Here is a 24,416-nt window from a genome sequence, read left to right as displayed (position 1 = left end):
TGAATCATGCAAAATTAGCCAAATCAATGTGAAAGATCACAACATGATCAAATGTGTTTTGTGCCTAAAACTACTTTTGCTCTTGTTTTAGGCATTTTTTTTTCTCTCTGCTTCAAGATTCAAGTTACCCACATAAGGTCCCGCCTATAAAACTAACCACAATCACGGGTTGAAACTGAGATTCTGCTAATTGCGCTGGTTGGGGAAAGTTCTTTATATGGTATTCATTTGCTGGAATGTAACAGTCAAAGCACCAATAGCCATGCAAGAACAACCAGGACATTGACAGGCCTGAATACCACACTGTCATTATAGCTCTGGAGTTCAGGCACCTCAACATTGACTTTGCCACCCATTGTTAAAGGCTTCAGCTGAAACCTGCAGAGATAAAGTTGAGGCATTGGAGGCAGTACACAAACCTCCAAACAAACTATCTACCCAAATCTTTATGCCACATGTGGCAGAGTCGGCAAATCCTGCAGTGAATATATCTGCCATGTCTGAACTCTCAAGGTGCTGAGGGACTGCCTAAGAAGAGAAGCAGCATTGTTCTCTGCACCCAATTTCATGTAATCCTTAAACATAAGGTTTCTTGGACAGTATTCCATACTTGTCAGCAGAAAATATGTTAAAAAGTGATGCTTTGGACGATTCCCTGACTGCAACCCATAATGTGACACTTCTAACCATTAAACAAAACACTGAAAACCGTAGAAAAATGTTAATTTCATGAACAGATGACTTGGGTGTGGGCAAGATATTCAACTGTCATTTTCTGATTGGAGCAGAAAATGAGAAGATTAGAAGAAATATGAATACTAACTAACCTTGTGTGTTGTTGCTGGAGATGCCAGGTACCTGATCATAGCTCAAAAGCTGAACAGGGAAAAATAGAGTCTGAATGTGCTAGTGAGAAGTGACATAGATTAATCTGCATTTTTATCAGATTTGCCACTTGCATACCTCCTTTCACAATCCTGCCACTCATGGACTTGTGTCACATCATTCTGCCCAGTCTGCTGGAAGCAGCTTGATTTATTTGATTTCTATACTGTCACTTGCTGCAAGTCAGTGACACATTTTATGGCTGTGGGTATCCATCAGCTGATGGACATCTCCTGAATGGCCAGGCCATGATCTGTTTCAATATAATTCATAACCATGTTTGCATTTTGTGGTCATGCTCTCCATCCATTGCAGACACTCTGAATGTTACTTGCAACACCAACCTATTGCTCCTTTCAATTACCGTGAAGCTCCAGTACTGTACACAAATCATTAAGTGACAAACTTGCTGCTGATCCTGTATTTTTTTTTCTTTTAAAAGGTGGCCTCAAGGGTTCTGCAACTGTGACCAGCTAAGCAGACTGAGAGACGATTGCACTGCCTTCTTCTCTTCCTGAAGGGGACTGCCTTTCCACAGCTGTTCTGCTGCCTAGAGGCTAGCCCCTTTGCTGCCTTTCTCTCCATGGAGGTATTGATTGACATCTCTGAATGACATCCTGGGCAACTAGATTGGCTGCTACAGCCATTGTTCAGCAGGTCCTTGGGAAAGGGGGTGGTACTTACTGTCTCCGTCTGCTTGTGATCACTTGTGAATTGCGAAACAGTAGGCCACAAACCTAATTAATTCTAACTCACGAAGTGTGTGTATGATCTCTCATGGTGAACTCTCAGAAAGAGTAAGGTCCTTTGAGGAGTCTTTATCATGCATGCCATATTAATGACGATGGGCTAATTATTATTATTATTTATTTAAATCAATAAAACACATTCCAAATTATTAAGCAGACATTCCAGTAAGCAACTGATTTCTGTGTGTGCAGCTTGCAGACTCACAGCTAGACTACACTGCGTACACATAGCACAGAGGTAAAAGGCCAATGCACTTAATTGCAAGGTACACATACACCAAGTTATGTCCAGAGACTCTTGCTCCAGAGTACAGCCAGCCAGTTCTGACTGAAGGTCACAGTCACAGCAGGAACTGTGAATGACTGCAAGTTGACTGACAGCTAACTTGATCAGATGTGTCATGGTTATTTTTGTGCCTCTTGATAAAAATGCAGAACTTGGCAGGACTAAAGGCAGCAGGATAGGACACGCAGGGCGTGAAGGAGTTACCATTCAGTTCAAATCACAGTGAGGTGTCTCTACTGTCCTGCGCTCAAAGTATGCAGGACTGGTAGAATTGGGACAGAATGCAGCTCCCAGATCTCACCTCTGACAGTGGGGCTAGGAATGGGTTAGACTTCAATCGGCTTCCCAAGAAAATAAAGTACACTGATCTTACTCTGAAAAAAAAAGTCATTGACTTCCATCTCTTGAAGGTCCCCTTTACATCTTTTCAAATGCACTTGCTCTGATCCCCACCTGTCTCAGTGAGTGACCATGAACTCAGGAAATTCCTAACATTTGCTCATTTGAAACTGGTTGCTGACATCAATCTCAGCCGCTACAGAGGGACAGAGAGAGAGAGAGAGAGAGACGAGATTATAAACAAATATTCTGCAAATGCAAATACTTCTCAATTGGAACTACATCCCTTAAACAGGAGATTTTCGATGATAAAGCTCCCCTGGGGCATTGAACTCAAAATCGTGCCCTGTCCTCGCCCCCTGCGGGATCCAATGAAAACGAGGGAAGGGCCAAGTCCCGAGTGAAGGGGCCGAGCTGCCCCGGGCCGCCCAGAGCCCGCCCCCTCTCCCTGTCTATTGGTACATCCGGACCCTGATCGACAGCCAGGACGGGCTACCTGGGTCGCTGATTGGCTACGGCAGACGTCACACAGCAGCATCTCGGCCGAAGGGGCGGGGCTTGCTGCTGTTACTGTGTCTCAGCTGTTTCTGAAGCTGGAAGAAACATGCCGAAAATGGCTCATCAGAGAACACATCTAGTGCTGGAGAATTACATCGGTGGGAAATTCGTGCCGTGCTCCAGGCATCTCGATTCCTACGACCCTTCCTCGGGAGATGTGTATTGCAGAGTGCCAGACAGTGGAAAGGAGGAGGTGAGACTGGTCCAGTGTCTCCAATGTCTATCAGCTCCTGGATCGTTGCATTAAAATTATTCAGTAATTATTGAACAATATTGACAAATAGAATAAATCGGGTTGGTTGTTTTCAAAATGTTTGCAGCTTACTCCTCTGCAGGCTGCAATGTAGATCAGGAATGAAAGCGATTATTGTTTTTTTTGTAATATAAAAGGGAATATGTTTATTCTTCCTTTCGAGAGGTGGTGAGCTTGTTTATACGCAAATTATTTCATCTTATAACATGAGATGTTGAATATGAACTAAACATCATGCTTTCTTTAGTATTCAGGAGATCCGGTGGAGGAGGGAGTCATTTAAAAATATTACACGAATTATTATAATTATGTATCCAAATAGCGCGTGCAAAACAGTAACCAAGAGGTCTGGCCAAAGATTAATTTATACTCACACAATATAGCATGCTTGATAAGCTTTTTAGCACAAATTACAAATTAAATATTAACTAACAAAACGTAAGATGTCAGCCTGATTCTAATTAGATCTTGTTCAACCCAAACACTTGTTGGCATTATGGTTGACAGTTGTTAATCTCAATGCTATTAGAGATGGGGATGAAAAAAATAAGTTGATGGAGGAGATCCTTTATCTCACATTCACACATGCTTTCTGAAGTGTTGATCACCAATGACATTGACGATAACTGTCTCATTGTCTACCAGTTTTACGATAACCAAAGATGCTGTAGATTGACCCCATTGAGATGAATCCATAACCCAGGGCCATAAATCCACAACACAGATTTGACGGTTTTCAACATTCCTAAATCAGCTTGATGGACAAGACTCGCCTGGCATTAGCCAAAGACAATGCAGCATTGGTGACAACAATGGAGAAAGGTTAACTCATATTTCAACAATAGAGCTGTGGTAGGGATAAAATAAAGTTACATTCACTGCAATGTAGAAACCAAGGATTGGATCCAAACAGTTAAAGCATAAATTCCTACTGGTGGTGAGATGTGGCATTGGGGAATTATGAATTCTTTTGTTATTGGTTTAAAATATTTGGTCAGAAAATGTTGCAACACTTGACACATTGTAGTCACTGAGTTATTGTGCAGCACAGAAACATAGAAATTTGGAGCAGAAATAAGATTTTCAGCTCTTCTAGTTGGTTATGGGGCCACCATTATGTTACAAACTGCAAGTATCAAGCACCCTGCTTGTTAAAACTATGCTTTTATTGATCAATGTTGCTATAATAAAGAAATTACCACAAGTGATCATGTGATAGTCGAAAAGTCAGGCAGCATCCGAGGAGCAGGAGAGTTGACATTTCAGGCATAAGCCCTTCATCAGAAATGTGGAGTGGGAAGGGGGATGAGAGATAAATAGGTTGGTGGAGGTGGGGTTGTGGGGAAGGCAGGTGCGAAGGTGATAGGTGACTTATATGTCCTTGGAGAAGTGGGAGGGGGTATTGAAGTGGTCGGCCACAGGGTGATGGTGTTGTTTGATACCTGTGTCCCAGAGATGTTCCCTGAAATGCTCCACGATTAGGGATGTAGAGGAGCCCACATGCAAGTCCTGGGCCTCCTCCACCATCAAATCAAAGCCACCCACCATCTGGAGGAAGAATGCCTCATTTTCCGCCTTGGGACCATTCACCATGCGGCATGAACATTGACTTCACTAGTTTCCAAACCTCCCCTCCCCCCACCTCATCCCAGATCCAACCCTCCCACTCAGCACCGCCCTCTTGACCTGTCCATCTTCCTTCCCACCTATCTGCCCCACTGACCTATCACAATTACCCCCATACCTGCATCCACCTATTGCCTTCCCACTTGCCTTCCCCCCAGCCCAGTCCCCACCTCCCTATTTATCTCTTATCCCCCTTTCCCCTCCACGTTCTGAAATGTCGATTTTCCTGCTCCTCAGATGTTGTCTGACCTGCTGTGCTTTCCCAGCACCACCCTTTTCTACTCTGACTCTCCAGCATCTGCAGTCCTCACTTTCTCCTAGTTATCATGTGATATTATTGTTTGAGTTATAATTTCAGTGGATTATTGTTTTAACAAATAATATTATGATTTATGAAATGGCACATAACATGAAATATATGCTGATTTGATATTTAAGACACAGCAGGACATATGGGATAAACCATTCCGGAAACTCACACCATTTTTGCTACCAATGTGGAATTTATATTTAGTTTTTGTACAAAGCGAAGGACGAAAGCCACAAGAGTGAGAAGGTCTATGAATGATTGACACAAAACTTTGATTCCAAACAACATCAAAACTATTCTGGTGAGCGAGGGAGGTAAATGCAACTATTTGAATGGCAGGCACAGGATGAACCTGCATTATTTAGAGTCATAGAGTCATAGAGATGTACAGCATGGAAAAAGACCCTTCGGTCCAACCTGTCCATGCCGACCAGATATCCCAACCCAATCTAGTCCCACCTGCCAGTACCTGGGCCATATCCCTCCAAACCCTTCCTATTCATATACCCATCCAAATGCCTCTTAAATGTTGCAATTGTGCCAGCCTCCACCACATCCTCTGGCAGCTCATTCCATGCGCTTACCACCCTCTGCGTGCAAAAGTTGCCCCTTAGGTCTCTTTTATATCTTTCCACTCTCACCCTAAACCTATGCCCTCTAGTTCTGGACTCCCTCACCCCAGGGAAAAGGCTTTGTCTATTTATCCTATCCATGCCCCTCATAATTTTGTAAACCTCTATAAGGTCACCCCTCAGCCTCCGATGCTCCAGGGAAAACAATCCCAGTCTGTTCAGCCTCTCCCTGTAGCTCAAATCCTCCAACCCTGGCAACATCCTTGTAAATCTTTTCTGAAACCTTTCAAGTTTCACAACATCTTTCCAATAGGAAGGAGACCAGAATTGCACGCAATATTCCAACAGTGGCCTAACCAATGCCCAGTACAGCCGCAACATGACCTCCCAACTCCTGTACTCAATGCTCAGACCAATAAAGGAAAGCATACCAAACGCCTTCTTCACTATCCTATCTACCTGCACTCCAAGCTCTCTTTGTTCAGCAACAATCCCTAGGACCTTACCATTAAGTGTATAAGTCCTGCTAAGATTTGCTTTCCCAAAATGCAGCACCTCACATTTATCTGAATTAAACTCCATCTGTCACTTCTCAGCCCATTGGCCCATCTGATCAAGATCCTGTTGTAATCTGAGGTAACCCTCTTCGCTGTCCAGTACATCTCCAATTTTGGTGTCATCTGCAAACTTACTAACTGTACCTCTTATGCTCGCATCCAAATCATTTATGTAAATGACAAAAAGTAGAGGACCCAGCACTGACCCTTGTGGCACTCCACTGGTCACAGGCCTCCAGACTGAATAACAACCCTCCACCATCACCCTCTGTCTTCTACCTTTGAGCTAGTTCTGTATTCCATGAGATCTAACCTTTGTAATCGGTCTCCCATGGGGAACCTTGTTGAACGCCTCACTGAAGTCCATATAGATCACATCTACTGCTCTGCCCTCATCAATCTTCTTTGTTACTTCTTCAAAAAACTCAATCAAGTTTGCGAAACATGATTTCCCATGCACAAAGCCATGTTGACTATCCCGAATGCTTGCCTTTTCAAATACATGTACATCCTGTCCCTGAGGATTCCCTCCAGCAACTTGCCCACCACCGAGGTCAGGCTCACCGGTTTATAGTTCCCTGGCTTATCTTTACTGCCCTTCTTAAACAGTGGCACCACATTTGCCAACCTCCAGTCTTCCGGCACCTCACCTGTGACTATCGATGATACAAATATCTAAGCAAGAGGTCCAGCAATCACTTCTCTCGCTTCCCACAGTTCTCAGGTACACCTGATCAGGTCCTGGGGATTTATCTACCTTTAACCGTTTCAAGACATCCAGCACTTCCTCCTCTGTAATCTGGACATTTTGCAAGATGTCACCATCTGTTTCCCTACAGTCTATATCTTCCATATCCTTTTCCACAGTAAATACTGATGCAAAATACTCATTTAGTATCTCCCCTATTTTCTGTGGTTCCACACAAAGGCCGCCTTGCTGATCTTTAAGGGCCCCTATTCTATCCCTAGTTACCCTTTTGTCCTTAATATATTTGTAAAAACCCTTTGGATTCTCCTTAATTGTATTTGCCAAAGCTATCTCATGTCTCCTTTTTGCCCTCCTGATTTTCCTCTTAAGTATACTCTTACTCCTATTATACTCTTCTGAGGATTTACTCGATCTATCTTGTCTATACCTTATATATGCTTCCTTCTTTTTCTTAACCAAACCCTCAATTTCTTTAGACATCCAGCATTCCCTATGCCTACCAGCCTTCCCTTTCACCCTGACAGGAATATTCTTTCTCTGGATTCTTGTTATCTCATTTCTGAAGGCTTCCCATTTTCCAGCCGTCCCTTTGCCTGCGAACATCTGCCTCCAATTAGCTTTCAAAAGTTCTTGCCTAATACCGTCAAAATTGGCCTTTCTCCAATTTAGAACTTCAACTTTTAGATCTGGTCTATCCTTTTCCATCACTATTTTAAAACACTGGCCCCAAAGTGCTTCCCCACTGACACCTCAGTCACCTGCCCTGTCTTATTTCCCAAGTCAAGTTTTGCACCTTCTCTAGTAGGTATATCCACATACTGAATCAGAAAATTATCTTGTATGCACTTAAGAAATTCCTCTCTAAGTAAACCTTTAACACTATGGCAGTCCCAGTCTATGTTTGAAAAGTTAAAATCTCCTCCCATAACCACTCTATCATTCTTACAGATAGCTGAGATTTCCTTACAAGTTTGTTTCTCAATTTCCCTCCGACTATTGTGGGGTCTATAATACAATCCCAATAAGGTGATCATCCCTTTCTTATTTCTCAGTTACACCCAAATAACTTCCCTGGAATATCCTCCCTCAGCACAGCTGTAATGCTATCCCTTATCAAAAATGTCAATCCCCCTCCTCTCTTGCCTCCCTTTCTATCCTTCCTGTAGCATTTGTATCCTGAAACATTAAGCTGCCAGTCCTGCCCATCCCTGAGCCATGTTTCTGTAATTGCTATGATATACCAGTCCCACGTTCCTAACCATCTCCTAACTTCCCTGTTAGGCCCCTTGCATTGAAATAAATGCAGTTTAATTTATTAGTATTGCTTGACCTTTTAAGAAATATCTGGTCGGTATGGACGGGTTGGTCTGTTTCCATGCTGTACATCTCTATGACTCCATGATAAGTATTTAATGTGAATAAGTTGCCCCTTAGATCTCTTTTATATCTTCCTCTCTCACCCTAAACCTATGCCCTCTAGTTCTGGACTCCCCGACCCCAGGGAAAAGACTTTGCCTATTTACCCTATCCATGCCCCTCACAGTTTTGTACTAAATGAAGATGTCATTCATTGGGTCAGGATGGTCTTCTGCATTAACACTGAATGGGACTGTAAAACTGACTGCATGGAGGTTGGACTGATAACATCGTGGTGGCGTAAAGAAAATTTTTAAAATTTAACTCGAGTTTGTGTTATATTGGCCAGAAAATACATGACATATCGAGCAGGTGTATTGTTAGACAGGTTGCAATGTACTTGCTGCACCAAAGCCGAGCTGCAGAGTGTATCAGGCCTTCAACATTTCTCTTCTTGAAGATTAGTCACAACTTCTTATCACTAGCTCATAAGACATAGACCCCAGGAAGATGCCTTCATAGAAGAGACTGCATTCCTGCACATGACTGTAACCCCCCCAATACGTTCAGCCACCACAACGTCTTTAACCAAAGAAGCTTCTCTTGCACTTATCAGAGTCCTTTATGTTTTTAGATGTTCTTGTTGCCTTGAGCTAAGGTCATCAATATGGAAGGATCATCTGATAAGCTGTAGATTTTGTTTCGTTGGGCTTGGCATAATCAAGAACTATATAACAAGAAGATTTTGCATTAATATTGAACTTAAGAAAACTCACTGTTAAAAATAAGCAGATTTTAAAGCTAATTTAAGGAAAAGAACATTTACATTTAGTTTGAAGGTGTTGTATATATATTATTTCAAACGCAGAAAGTGTATAACTCAGGAGAAGACCATTCAGCCCATTATGTTCATGTTGGTCAGTGAAGAGCAAACAGCCTGGTGTCTCCTTGCTGCACTCGGCTCATAGCCCTACATGTCACAGCTTTTCAAGTTGACATCCCAGTAATTTTTAAATGTAGTTTCTCCTTCTACTATTTTTTAAGTCTGTGGATTCCTAGTACCTCTCAAAATAAATGTTTAATATTTAATGCTAATAGATGAGACTTGTCCAAAACTAATAGAATATATCATTTGTGTGAAAGTATAACATTCACTGGAAATACTGAATCAGAGGAGCTATGAGGTTCACATTTCACACACCTTTTTATGTCATCGTGTTTAATTGTAGTTGCTTTAGTTTAAAAGTAACCGTTTTTGTCTGGTGCTTCATGGTAAATCATTAATGCATTTTTAAAAACAATCTGTAATTTTCCAGCTGTTTTGAAACATTTCGACATTTTCACAATGATTTAAAGATCAGAAGACCTGCAGTCAATGACAGCCATTGTTTTTCATATCCAGGAATATACCTTGTCACTCTGTAGATTATTCCATGAAGAGATATAAAGCCATTCAAGAGAGTACAGGTTTCCACAGTGTGTATGTCATTTTTGTCTGTGTGGCTAAAACTTGTAATTTATCTAAGTTATGTCTTTCATTCTTTGGTGACCATTATTGCCCCTAAATACTAATTGATTGTCTTATTTTCCCAATAGTACATTTTATGCAGCCATAGTTGATGATGGGGTGAAGAATACAGCCAAATCTTTTTCCATTCCAAGAAAAGGAAAAAAGGCCAAATACATTTCAGCCAGGTTAAGAGATGATATCTGCAATGTTGGCCAGGGATTGCAAGTCCTAACTGTCCAATTATACGATGCATTGTATAACCTTTGCAGAGTGATTTGTGTAGTGATGCATCAACACGTGGTGGAAGCAGCCATATTACTGTTAGATCAGCATTTGGACTAAGTATGCGAGCACCAAATGAAGATAGGTCTGGAAACTTGAACTTTGTATCAATCGTGGCAAAATAACGATCAATGACCATTCACTATAATTTTAAAGTTGAAGCACAAAAAGCTCCCAGAAGTCTGTTGATCAATAGTGAAAGGTTCAATATCAGAAAACAGCTGACTGCCCCATTACTATCTTTTCAAGTTAGAAAGTTACAGTCAGTCAGAGGTTGCACATACAGGATTGTTTACAGGAATGAAAATTTGTATTCTGTTGACTGGGAGTGGTTTTAGTCCTATGTCTGACACGCACTCTGAAAACAAATAGTAGTGTCAAAGATTATCTGCATAACTTCAGTGCAATTTACAACAACGGTGAAATGCATTTATGTAGCACCTTTAATGTAGAACATATTTCAAAATGTTCAAAATACAGGCATATTTGTACAAAGATGGATATTGAACCATGGCAAGATATTAGGAGAACCAACCAAATGATTGATGAGAAAGTTGTGTTTTAAAGAGGCCTTCAGAAAGAGGTGTTTATAGTTTTGAATGGCATTGGGCCTAACTGATAGAAGGTGTGACCATGAATGATGGAGTAGAAGGATTAAGAATGTATCAAAGGTCAGTGTTCTTGGAACAGTGTATGTTGGAGTGCAGAGAGGTGAGGTTGCGTGTAAGTTAGGAGGAGGTTACAAATAGTGTGCTGGAATGAGGAATATTTTATTTTTTGAAATATGATGTGACTTTGAAAATTGAATCTTTGGACTTGGAGCCTATACAAGCCTGCAAGGATAAGTATATTGGGAGACCATGACTTGGTGTAGTTTTATGTATAAACTGAATGAGCTGAAGTTAACAGAGTGTGAGAGAGTCAATGAATAGAAGTTTGGTTAACACGCTCTTGAATCCAAGAGTTTTGTAACCTCCACACCCAACAATCCCAGTCTTTACAGGGATACCTATAGAGATGGCCTTGATACTGGAGAATATATGATATTGGAGGCTCAGCTCAAGGTATATGAGGAATTGATAGCTGAAGATATAAATAGATATAACGGTCAGGATATGGACTGCATTTTGCGGGACAATAGTTTTGGTCTCCTCAGTATTTAATTCAAGAAAATTGGGGCTTTTCTGAGACTAGGTCAGACAAGCAAACTGACTGCATGGATTCAGAGGTGTGATTGAAACAGATGGTGGAGAGATAGATTTGGATGTCATCAGTGTGCATACAGAAACGTATTCCACTTCAAATGATTTTTTTTAAAATCCAGAATGTGGATAAGAAATAACGATAGATTCTTGGAGGGTGCAACTTTGAAAATATGTCTTTTTATTTTTCTGTATTATTGATTGTAGACTGAAATTCAAAATAGCTTTGAAAACCAAGGATTGTGAAAGTAATTGCTCTACTTTTAAAACCAATTGCTGAAACTCACTGTAAGTTGTGTTCATACTACTGCTTTGTTCTAACAATGGGGGAGGCTGTTTGACTATGGGCCTGCCCCAGGGGTATGGACAAAGTAAGATTCAGCTAGCAACAGGTTACTTATTGGTTTGTGGAATTCTGACCAGTTGTGGATATCAAAGCCCATCTGCCTCACAACAATTATCTCATTGGCTGCTGAGTAGTGGAACAGTTTGTGGATGTGCATGATACTGGCAGAAACCTTAGGACTGCTGCAAAGGGCAGATAGTGAGTCTTTCAGTCCAGCAAAATAACTGAAGTCTGAAGATAGCCAGTTTATTTTCCCTCACCAGTTGCTGTAAACTGTGGCCGTTAACTACAGTAATCCCCTCGTACTCGCGGGATATATGTTCCAAGACCTACCGCAAAAGTCTGAACCCACGGATTGGAGCAAATCCATTAATTTAAATGGGAAGTTTACCTTCCTGGCAGCCACCTGGCCCCTGGTTCTGGAATGTTCCCTGTAATATGTTCGGGCTGCAGTAAACCATGGATAACTGAAATCGCGGAATCAGGACCGGTGGATAGGGGGGTCACCCTGTAGTAACTAAAAGGCTTTGCAGGCTCACCAACTGCCTCTGCCTCATACAGAGCAATGTAAATAATTAGGAGAAGAGAGATTGAAGAGCATCTCAGCAAACCCTATGGACTGGGGCCATTGAATTGTTCGCCAGCACTTTTCCACTTACACCTCTAATACCTTTTTTGGTCTGACTGTATGTGTGTAGAGGGGATTAATATAGGGATTAGAGTTTTATCTAGTGAGTTATATATTGACAGATCATAGTTGTTTAGCTGTGTTTATTTCTAGTAAATAGTAGTCCTTCATGAAGTGCAGAAATCTGGTCTGTGTTTTCTGACAATCTGGGTAAATGAGAGACTTGGCGTTCTTTGATAAAATTTTTAACTTTTGTGATGACTCCGGGAATAGTTAGGCTTGATTTCAAGTGTACTGTTCCCCGTGAGGCATGACAACTTTTCATAGTGCGAAGTGAGAAAAATAGATCTGGCTAAAAGCGGGTTGGTAAAAGTGGGAGGACGTGAGGTTAAATGTGTTAAATGGGCCTGCAAAGAGAATAAGGAGAGAAACTGCTTCACAGTCGCAAACACATCGGAAAGATATGTATGGCAATCTGCAGGCAGTTTAAGTGCATATTTGGGAAGCAGTAACATGTTCAAGACCTTTGGAGTGCAAAGGGAGGTGGGATGTGCAGTACTGGTTTGCAAGGACAGAGAGTCAAGGTTGAATTTTTTTTGATGAAGGTGTTGATGACAGTGATTTTAAAGTGAGGAGAGGCAGTCATTAGAATGTCAGCTAGCACAGGAAATGGTTCAGTGGGAATAGGCTCAAGGGAACAAAGAGGTAGGTCTCATGAACAAGACAAGTTCAAAGAAGTCCCGAACATAGTGATAAAAAGTCTGTTAACTGTTTACAATTTTTGGAGTTGTGAGGGAAAGGGAATGAGGAGGAACCTAAAGGTGCAGTTATTTTTGTTTCCAGAAGATCCCAGAGGATGAGGTGGTTGTAATCTGAGGATTCAGATGATGAACAAACTCTTTTCTTTCATCAGTATTATCAGACCTTTCCTCCTCCAATTAACTTGCACAGCAATTCTGGAGCATTTACCCACTTTCAAGGTTTTGAACTGTATCGTGATAAAATATTTTTATCATTTTGTCCTTCCCTTACCCTGACTAAGTTGTTAAAATGCAAAATGAAACTGAAGTTTAAATAATAAGGTTATGAATTCTGAGCGAGTGGAAGCCTCAAATGTATATTTTAAACATAACCCACTGTTCAATATATTTGATTGTATTTATTGCGACTGTGAAGCAGTTTCTCTCCTTATTCTCTTTGCAGGCCCATTTAACACATTTAACCTCACGTCCTCCCACTTTTACCAACCCGCTTTTAGCCAGATCTATTTTTCTCACTTCGCACTATGAAAAGTTGTCATGCCTCACGGGGAACAGTACACTTGAAATCAAGCCTAACTATTCCCGGAGTCATCACAAAAGTTAAAAATTTTATCAAAGAACGCCAAGTCTCTCATTTACCCAGATTGTCAGAAAACACAGACCAGATTTCTGTGTTCTTATTTTCTAAAATAAGAAAATTCATGATATGATCTATAATCTGCCAGAATATAGTCTTTGAAACTATCGTGATATCAAAGTAAATCACTCAGTCAGATGCTGTAAACAATCTCAAGATCTTTTTGCGGCTTTATCAATAGCCTTTTGCACTTTGAACTGACTGTGTGTACTTAACCGTGTACCCTGAGGTAATGATTCATTTCAAAGTTGTGTCATGATAGAAAGAGTTCTGTTTCTGTAAATATGATTGTTCTGGAGAAATGAGACATTATTTTTAAGTAAAAGCAGTTATTCAAATGTGATGAAATGAGAGCTGCTGCTAAGGATTTGAAAATAGATTTGCATTATGGCAGCAGATTGGTCAATGTTTGTCACCTGTGTCCCGTTGACGTTGACACATTTGGGATCTGCACATGTGCAGAATATTTATGGGAATCTGGAAGTTTCTGACAATTCTCTGCTTCTCCAAAGGTTGCGCCACTGTTAACCCTGTCCTTTATCCCCTTCACCTCACAGATTGCTTTCGATATAAATCTGTTGAAGTGGTGAGCATTTGTACTCTAATGCAATTCGTTTTGTTGTAAAAAACTTCAAAATAGTTGTACCCTAATGAAGTGTAACTATGTTTTAATGACATACCAAATTCTGCTATATACCCTCACTGACCTGAATACCTAATTTTATATTTATAGAATGTTAAATTTCTCCAAACAAATATTTTACATTTTTAAAAACTACATTTTCTTTTTCTTTTCCTAGTTTGTTTATTCTTAATTTAGCTTCTGTCTCAATCCAAACACTTTGGGAAAGCAAATCTTAGCAGGACTTATCCACTTAATGGTAAGATCCTAGGGAGTGTTGCTGAACAAAGAGACCTTGGAGTGCAGGTTCATAGCTCCTTGAAAGTGGAATCCAGGTAGATAGGATAGTGAAGAAGGTATTTGGTGTGCTTTCCTTTATTGGTCAGAGTATTGAGTACAGGAGTTGGGAGGTCATGTTGCGGCTGTACAGGGCATTGATTAGGCCACTTTTGGAATATTGCGTGCAATTGTGGTCTCCTTCGTATTGGAAGAATATTGTGAAACTTGAAAGGGTTCAGAAAAGATTTACAAGGATGTTGCCAGGGTTGGTGGATTTGAGCTATCGGGAGATGTTGAATAGGCTAGGGCTGTTTTCCCTCGAGTGTCAGAGGCTGAGGGGTGACCTTATAGAGGTTTATAAAATCATGAGGGACATGGATAGGATAAATAGACAAGGTATTTTCCCTGGAGTGGGGGAATCCAGAACTAGAGGGCATAGGTTTAGGGATTTGGGCTGGGTACTGGCAGGTGGGACCAGATTGGGTTGGGGTATCTGGTCGGCATGGATGGATGAGCTGGACCGAAGGGTCTGTACATCTCTATGACTCTAAACGTAATCATTTATTTCCCAGTCTGGAAATGGAACTAAAAGTGAAGCAGTGCTTGAACAGGTTTGCTGTTTGTGATCGGCTGCTTACCTGTCTTCTAACATCAATGTTGCTGCATACCTTCGGAAGAGGAAGGGTCAGTGTATCTTGTGCCATTCCGGCAGTTACAGGCTTTCAGTAAGCATATGGTGGGATCCAGGACCCCTTGGACCCTGCCTGCAGAATGAGGAAGGGCTTTTGCCCGAAACGTCGATTCTCCTGCTCTTCGGCCGCTGCCTGACCTGAAATGCCTTTCCAGCACCGCCCTGTTGACTCTAATCTCCAGCATCTGCAGTCCTCACTTTCACCTGCCTGCAGAAACCTGCCCACAATTTAGAGGCCAACAGGGAGGCAGTGGCTGCTGCTGGTACTACACCCACGCAAGGTCTCAAACCATGGAGGGACTCAGGCACAGATAGGTGATAGTGAGGAGTGGCTTGTGGGGATGCAGGGGATGTGTAGAGGATTCTCCTTGAAGATGGGTGGGTTGCTGTCAGTGTACCCCTCTCCCCGACTCTGGGTCCCTCAATCTGGCAATGATTGGTCAATGCGCACAGGTTCTTAAAACATTTTTAAAAAGCTGGTCACCCACTTCTACCCTTAACAAGAACTCGCTTTCGAGCATGTAGGAATCCTCTTTGGGACAGGTGAGTCTGCTGTTACTGTAAACTACATCGAGCCCCCAGCACAAAGTGATGCCAGAGATAACAGTCTAACACTCCCACTGAAACCCATCGCTGGTTTTCTACTATTCTCATCGTGTTTTTCTCAAGGTCACCAGGCAACCAGTATATAAAGATAGAGGCGGCCGGATAATGGAACTTTGAAATAGAGGTTATAGTTTTCAGCATTGAAACTGACAGCTAAGCAAAGTTTGAGACACCCAGGTGCTGTGTAAAAATGCAGCGAGTTTCTCTCCCTTTCCTGCTGCTGCTACTTGGTGCGACCTTATTATCAGAATGAGGAGCAAGCTGCCCATTCCAGTGCTCTGAATACTTCATTCCTTTTGGCCACCATCCTCTGGATCATGGTGCCCGTGAAGGTGCCACTGCCCTGCCCCTTGTTGTACAGGTCAGCATGTGGGAATCTGACTGGGAAGATGCATGGGATGGGGTGGAAGCATTGGGCAGGAGTGCGTTCACTTTGTGGAGAGATCCTACCTCCATGTGTCCTTTCTTCATTCCTTGTCTAATGGCCTGCTCTTGCTTTCCCTTTTGTCTAGAGTGGGGGTGCAGTTTGTTGCAGTTGAGCAAAGTGTTGAATAGCCAAGGTGAGGTTTCTCTCCAGCCTGTTTGAAGTGAGAAACTGAATATGTAGGCCATTAGTCAGGAACACCATAAACACAGATGCCTGATGCTTCCTAATGGATCACTCTTTCTATGGAGGTAGATGTTAACACAGTGGTTCAAGTCATCATGGCACTCACGTCCAAGGTAAATTCATGCAATCTTTCTTCCATGGGTGTGTGGTGCCTATGGAAATCTGATAGAAGCTTACACATTTTCTGCTGTGGCTCTGAGTGGTCCTCTTCATCATTGGGCCCTGCAGCTCAGTGCCTGCATTCAGGTGAACAGGGCTCTGAGATTTCTGTGTTCTCCAATGGGGATTCCCCACTGCTGTCCTGATCTCCTATACATTTTCCTTATTTGCTTATGATGCATAGCTTCCCTGTAACAACACAGCTGCTCTGATATATGCATCTAGGCTGTTGACAATGGTGCTTCCTCGGGGTGTCTGAGGACTTGTTGTCCACCTCTGACACCAGTTCATTGTCAATGGTTGCAGTTTCTGGGAGTGATTAGATTAGATTAGATTAGATTAGATTCCCTACAATGTGGAAACAGGCCCTTCGGTCCAACAAGTCCACACCAACCCACCAAAGAGTAACCCACCCAGACCCATTCCCCTATCCTATATTTACCCTGACTAATGCACCTAACACTATGGGCAAGTTAGCATGGCCAATTCACCTGGCCTGCACATCTTTGGACGGTGGGAGGAAACTGGAGCACCTGGAGGAAACCCACACTGACATGGGGAGAATGTGCACACAGACAGTCGCCCGAGGCTGGAATCGAATCTGGGACCCTGGCGCTGTGAGACTACAGTGCTCACCACTGAGCCACCGTGCCACCCTGAAAATCATAAATTAAAACTGACAAAAATAAAAGTTCACTGTCAAAGTATGTGGATCAACATATTTCAGTGGTTGTTAAGATTATGTCAGTGTGAGGGAGCATTCTGTGCATGTGGCTGTGTGATCCAATCCTGTCAGAGAGTAGGTGTGAAAAACTCATCTCCATTATCAATGGCTATGCATTGTTCAGACTCTGCTTTATCACCAGTGCATTGTCATCTACTTGGTTAAGGTGGTTCTGTCTGGAGAGCCTCTGACTGGTTCCCTGCCTCTGTTTGTGCTTTCTGCTGCAAGGAAAGAGAGTAGAGCGTTCAGAGTGTGACCAGTAGAATGACAATGTTTGTGGAGAGATGGGTGGGTGTGAGAATGAGGTTAATTGTGGCCAGGTTGGGGGGGATGTGAGGCAGTACCTCAACAAAGAGAAGGAGGCAGAGCTGCAGTATGTGTCAGTCATTCCAGTGCTGTGCAGGAGAGGTCTATCAGATCATGTGGGTTAGCACTCAAACACGCCATTTTATCATTCACCTTTCCTGATAAAATCGATGGAGCTCTCGCAGCACTGTACCCACAATGGAGAGGGCACACTTTTGCTTCTCAGCTTCATGGCCATTTTCAGATAAGCCGGCTTCAGTTTGGAGGAAGCTATTTCCTCATGAGTGTTGGGAATAGAATATTTCTGGGTGTCCTTATAGCCCACGATGCAAAGCCTAGGGATATCTCAGGGAGCCACAGAGACACTTTAACTCACTGAGGCAAAATTGTTACTCCCTTCTTGAAAAAATGATGGAAGCTGTGACTTTGAATATTCTTAAGCTAGAGGTTGATAGATCCTTGGTGAAGAAGGACTGGAAGGTTATCAGGGTTGGATTGGAAGGTAGGATTTGTGATTACGGTCAGAGCAGACATGGTATTATTAGATACCAGAGGAGGCCTGAATTGCACATAATTTCTTGCTGCTTTTTGTATTTTGTTTGTGTCATTCACTTGTGGTCTCTCACTTGCCAGTTGTGGAATGGCACCATTCTATCTGTCATCTTTGGTGAAGGAAGCTTCAACAGATAGATGCATATCATAATTACACACATCACTCCAATCGATCAGCAAAATCTAAAAGCACAATACTGATGCTGTGAGTCCTGGTCCATTGCCTGCCAGCCAGTCTATTGTGAGCAAGTCTAAAAGTTAAATTTCAGGATAATATGTCACAGCAGCGACTATCAGGAGTGAATGTTTCTTATCTGTATCACTGTGTTTGTTGCTGTTCATTCTGGCCTATGTAGTGTTCGCTGCTATTGTTTATCTGAATCTGACAGCAACTTGAGAATTCAGAGCCAGCACAGGTAAAGCTGGGATGCCTGAAGCTGCAATCTGTCATTTACAGTTCCACCATAAGCTGTGCTATAGAACATAGAACATCGGCCCTCGATGTTGCGCCGACCTGTGAACTATTTTCAGCTTGTCCCTCTACACTATCCCAAAATCATCCATGTTCTTATCTAAGGATTGTTTAAATCTCCCGAATGTGGCTGAGTTGACTACATTAGCAGGTAGGGCATTCCACGCCCTTACCACTCTCTGCGTAAAGAACCTGCCTCTGACATCTGTCTTAAATCTATCACCCCTCAATTTGTAGTTATGCCCTCTCGTACCAGCTGACATCATCATCCTAGGAAAAAGTCTTTCCCTGTCTACCCTATCTAATCCACTGACCATCTTGTATGTCTCTATCAAATCCCCTCTTAGCCTTCTTCTTTCCAATGAGAACAGACTCAAGTCTCTCAGCCTTTCCTCATAATACCTTCCCTCCAGACCAGGCAACATCCTGGTAAATCTCCTCTGAACCTTTTCCAATGCTTCCACATCCTTCCTGTAATGGGGCGACCAGACCTGTACACAATATTCCAAGTGTGGCCACACCAGCGTTTTGTATAGTTGCTAGCCCTTGAAATAACAGAGTAACAATTTATGATCATGGCTAACAATTAACTGTCAGGAGTTGAGTGTTAAAGAATCCTTAAAAATGTAAGTGAGCATTGTACAGTTGACATTTAAAAGAAAACCTATTGCCTCAAACTATAATGGAATATGACGTGTGCCTTATAAATGTACCAAGTTACATTTTATTGGCCTATTGGCCTAGTTTATAGGGTTCAGTGAGCTCAGTTGGCTGGATAGCTGAATGGCAATACAGAGTGTTGCCTACAGTACAGAATCAATTCCCACACTAGATGAGGTTACCATAAAGGTACCACCTTCTCAACTTTACCTCGCCAACTGGCACATGGTGCCCCTCAGGTTAAACTCACTATGATTCATCTCTCTCTAATCAGAGAGCAAGGAGCCCTCTAAGGCATCTGGGATGATAGTGACTTTATCTTATAGCGCTAAATACAATCGCAAACTACAGCATGGTCCAACCCATTCACAGGTGTATTAATCTTATCCCAATAACAGCATGAAAAATATGCAAATTTAATTTTTTTTTAACAGAAACAACTTAATTTTATGCAGAAAAGGGAGAGCTCAAATCAATACACTTTTTGGCATGGCTAACAGAAAATAAATGCCTTGATGAAGGACACCTTCTTTCTAAATATTCTGGGATCAAATAAGCAATTTGTCCGATCAGTTGAGGAATGAGAGGAAGGATAGCAAATCAATTGTGATCTGTTTTTAAATTATTTTGCCTTCCTAGTCCATAGAACCAGATAATGAGGTTCAAACATAATGACCTGGATTAATACTGCACAAATACGCAACGTGTTTCATAGTGGATTCCATTAGCCGTAATGTTGTCTCATTCCTACTACAGGTACAGCACAGCACCTTCCTCTTCTACCTTATAAATGCATATCTATACTTCCCCCACCCATGCCAGTCCAAACTAAGCTTGTTTGTTTGATGTGCCACTTGTCAATACAAAGGCATTACCTCCCTTAATCAAGCACAGCTCCCCTGACCTCTTTGCAGTTCTGAAAAAAAACATTTGCTTGAGCCCGGGTTCTGGCATTGGTATTTTTCAAAATGTACACCAAGGTCCTTGCATCTTCTCTGGTTGCAAAATTTAGTTGAATATTTATTTCTACAGCTAAGTGATTAGGAAGGGAGTGGCAGCATGCTGAGGGTTGATGATCTAGTGAATCTAAGTTCACTAACCAGTTTAGATCAGCAACTAGAAATTGGCATCTCAAGAATGGTCATGATCATTATCCTATGATATGTGAAGACAAATAGTTAATCACAACATAGGTTGATCATTCTGGGATGAGTAAATGTTCATAATGAAGCTGAAAGAAAGGTTATTCTGGGGAGCTACATGAAAGAAAGGTTATTCTGGGGAGCTACAGAATGCAGCCCGCAACCGAAGTGAATGGTTTTCAGCACTAAGTATCTCATTTCTTAAAAGAAAATTGTCATATAATAATGTGGGCGTCACTGGGTGAACAAACACTTATTTCCCATCTTGGAAGGTGTTGGTGAAATGCTTTCTTCAACTGCTGCAGTCAATGTGCTGCAGGTACACAGACAGAACTATGAAAGAGAGAATTTCAGGAATTAGACCCAGCAAGAGTGTAGGATCAGTTGTCGATACAGTTCCAAGTCAAGGTTGTATGTGGTTTGGAATGGTGGTGTTCACATTAATCTGCTGCCGTTGTTCTCCTCGTTGGTAGGGGTTTCAGATTTATAAGATGCTGTGTAAAAAGTCTTAGGGGGATTTTGCAGTGTCACTTGGAGGTGATATGGCTGGTTTGTGATGTCAACAGTGTGGGTTCAATTCCTGCACCAGTTGAGGTTATCATGAAGGACTCTCCCTCTCAATCTCTGCCTTCACCTGAGGCATGGTAACCCTCTGGTTAAACCATCACCAGTTGTTCCTCTCTCCCTAATGTGAGTGCAGACCTTTGGTCCAGTAGGGCTTTACACACTGCTCTCACTCAATATCAGAGGTGGAGGGAATGAACATTGAAGGAGTTAGTTGGGGTGCAATCAAATGAAAGCTTTGTCCTGAAGGGTATCAAACTTCTTAAGTGTTGTTGGAGCTTCACCCATCCAGGCAAGTGGGAGTATTCCATCAGACTCCCGACAAATGCTTTGTTGATGAATGACAAGCTTTGGGGGGGGGTCAGGAAGTGAATTATTTGCTGCAGGATTTCTAATCCTCTGATCTGCTCTTGAAGGCAGTGTATTTATTTGCTTGGTCCAGTTCAGTTTCAGGTTATAGATAACCTCTGAATGTTGATAGTGAGGATTCAGTTATGGTAACATTATTGAGTGTTAAGGGACAATGGTTAGATTCTCTCTTGTTGGACCATGGTCATTGCCTGACATTTGTGTAGTCCCAATGTTACTTGCCACTTGTCAGCACAAACCTGGGTGTGATCTAAGTCTTGCTATATTTGGACATAGATTCCATTATCTGAGGAGTTGTGCATGGTGTTGAGCATTGTGCAATCATTGGTGAACATCCCCACTCTGACCTTACAATGGAGAGAAGGTCATTGATCAAACAGCTAAAGATGGTTGAGACTAAGACATTACCCTGAGGAAGTCCTGCAGAGATGTCTTGGAGCTGAGATGACTGACATCCAACGACCACAATCATTGTGCCAGGCATGACTAACAAGTGGAGAATTTGCCCCCTGATACCCATTTATTCCAGTTTTGTTCGGGCTACTTGATGCCACACCTGGTTGAATGCAGCCTTGAAGTCAATGACTGTCACTCTCACCTTATCTCTGGAATTCACCTCTTTTGTCCATGTTTGAACCGAGGCTGTAGTGAGGTCAGGAGCTGAATGGTCCTGGCAGAACCCAAACTGGATGCCAGTGAGCAGGTTATTGCTTGACGGCATATGATAATATCTTTGACCATTGGCCACGTCTGGCTTTTTATGGACAGAACATACCTGGGCAAATTTCCACATTGTTGGGTAAATGCCAGTGTTGTAACTGTACCGCAAGAGCTTGGCTAAGGATGTGGTAAGATCTGGAGCTCAAATTTTCAAGTACTAATGACAGACTTTTGTCAGAGCTGGAAGCCTTTGGTTTCAACTATCTCTTGATATCACGTGGATTGAACCAAATTGCATCAAGACTGATCTCTGTGGTGCTGTGGATTTCTGGGGGAGTCCAAGGTGAATCATTCACTTGGCACTTCTGACTAATGATTGTTGCAAATGCTCAGCCTTATCTTTTCTACTGATATCTTGGGCTCTTCTGTTATTGAGGATGGGGATATTTGTGGATCCTTCTCCTCCAGTGAATTATTTAACAGTTGGATGTGGCAGGACTGTGGAGCTTAGTTGTGGGATCACTTAGCTCTGCCTATCACTTCTTGCTTATTTTGTTTGGCATAAAAGTAGTCCTGTTTGGTGGCTGCAGCAGGTTGATACCTTATATTTAGGTATGCCTGGCACTGCTCTTGGCATGCCCTCCTGCACTCTCCATTGAACAAGGATTCATACCCTGGCTTAATCAAATGAAAAGTAGTGCTGATGTTGGAAATCTGAAACAAACACAGAGAATGCTGGAGAAACTCAGAAGGTCAGTTCTGAAAAAGAGTCATACAGGATTCAAAACATTAACTCTGTTTCTGTTTCTATAGATGCTGCCAGAACTGCTGAACTTCTCTGGCATTTGATCCTCTGGCCTGATGGTAATGGTTGTTCGGGGGACATGTTGGGCCAGGAGTTGCAGTTTGTTTGGATTATGATTTTGCTATTGCCAACTCATGGATATCCAGTTCAAAGACTGTCCCATTTAGCACGGTGATAATGCTGTACAGTGTGCTCTAAGTATTTTCAATGTGAATGTGGGACTTTGTCTTCAAATGGACTGTGTGGGTGTCACTCTTACTGACACTTTGATAGATGTATCTGCAGAGGTTAGATTGGTAAGGACGAGGTCAAATGTGTTCTCCCCCTTGTTGGTTCTTTCACCACTTGCCGCAGACCAAGTCTAGCAGCTATGTCCTTTAGGACCTGACCAGCTCGATCAGTAGCGCTGCTGCTGAGCCACTCTTGGTGGTGAACAGTGAAATCCTCAACCCAAAGTACATTCTGTACTAGCCACCTTCAGTGCTTCCTCCAAGTGTTGCTTAACATCAAGGAGCACAGAGTCATCAGCCAAGAGAGGGCAGTGCATGATCATCAGCAGGAGGTTCTCTTTCCCATGTTTGACCTGACGCCACAAGCTTCAAAGGATCCAGAGTCAATGTTGAGGACTTCCAGGGCAGCTCACATCCGACTGTATACCACTGTGCCACCATCTCTGCCAGGCCTGTCCTGCCAATGGAACAGGTCATATTCAGGGATGGCGATGGTGATGACTGGGACATTGTTTCTCAGATATGACACCATGTATATGTCAGGCTGTTGCTTGACTAGTCTGTGAGACAGCTCTCCCAGATATTAGAGAGGAGGACTTTGCAGGATTATTGGGCTGCCATTTCTGCTTGATGCCAGGTGGGTCCATCTGGTTTCATTCTGATATGAGACTTTCCAGCAGTTGGTACAACTGAGTATCATGCTAAACCATTTCAGAGGGCAGTTAAGAGTCAACCACATTGCTATGGGTCTGGAGTCACATGTAGACCAGACTAGGCAAGGTCTATTATGGTCCTAATGTTCACTAAAGTATGTTAATGAACCAGATAGGTTTTTCCCATGGAGATGGTGGAGGATTCAAACATCAAGTGAATGCCAGAGATCAAATGGGCAGGGGCTGTGTTTGAGATTTTAACACCCCCCCCTCCACCCCACCCCATCCTTTTTTTGGACCAAAACAGTTCTGGACCTGTTTTGATTTTACTCCCGTAAATTAATTTTTGCTTTGTGTCGCAGAGGGGATTTCGCTTTCCCAAGATCTCTGAGTAAATATATTGCGTGCTTCTAGGAATCAACCAGAAAGCGCTGCACTGGTTTTGGTTTCCTGGCTTTTTGAGTTTTCATGCAATTCCTTGATTCCTGAAGGTGGCAGAGTGACACTACCATTGACTGTGATTTAGGGTACAACTGCCAAAGGAGTAAAGGAGAATTGAATGGTAATAGCACAATAGATTTTGCTGTAGTTAATAACCTTGTATTTTCAATCAAGTAGGAATTAACGATCATGTCCATTGTTGACAATTATATATCCTTACATGTCAGCTTCTTTGCTTGCTATCCTGGAAATATGAAACCACTCTGAAGAATTAAATAACTCTGGTGCATTTGAACCAACCCAGT

The 24,416-nt window shown here is 42.3% G+C and overlaps 1 protein-coding gene across 1 annotated transcript in view; it reads left to right on the top strand.

Annotated features, from left to right (window-relative positions):
* Positions 1-2,818: 2,818 nt before the first annotated feature.
* Positions 2,819-24,416, top strand: part of aldh8a1 (aldehyde dehydrogenase 8 family, member A1) — a 43,459-nt gene continuing 21,861 nt past the window's right edge. The window contains exon 1 of the mRNA XM_072553999.1: positions 2,819-3,010. Coding sequence (XP_072410100.1) covers positions 2,864-3,010 — 147 coding nt within the window. The 5' untranslated portion in view covers positions 2,819-2,863. The remainder of the gene's footprint in view (positions 3,011-24,416) is intronic.

Source organism: Chiloscyllium punctatum, chromosome 3 (genome assembly GCF_047496795.1).
Source record: "Chiloscyllium punctatum isolate Juve2018m chromosome 3, sChiPun1.3, whole genome shotgun sequence".
Classification (NCBI taxonomy): domain Eukaryota; kingdom Metazoa; phylum Chordata; class Chondrichthyes; order Orectolobiformes; family Hemiscylliidae; genus Chiloscyllium; species Chiloscyllium punctatum.
Note: the sequence above shows the minus strand (reverse complement) of the source record. Positions and strands in the feature narration are given on the sequence as shown.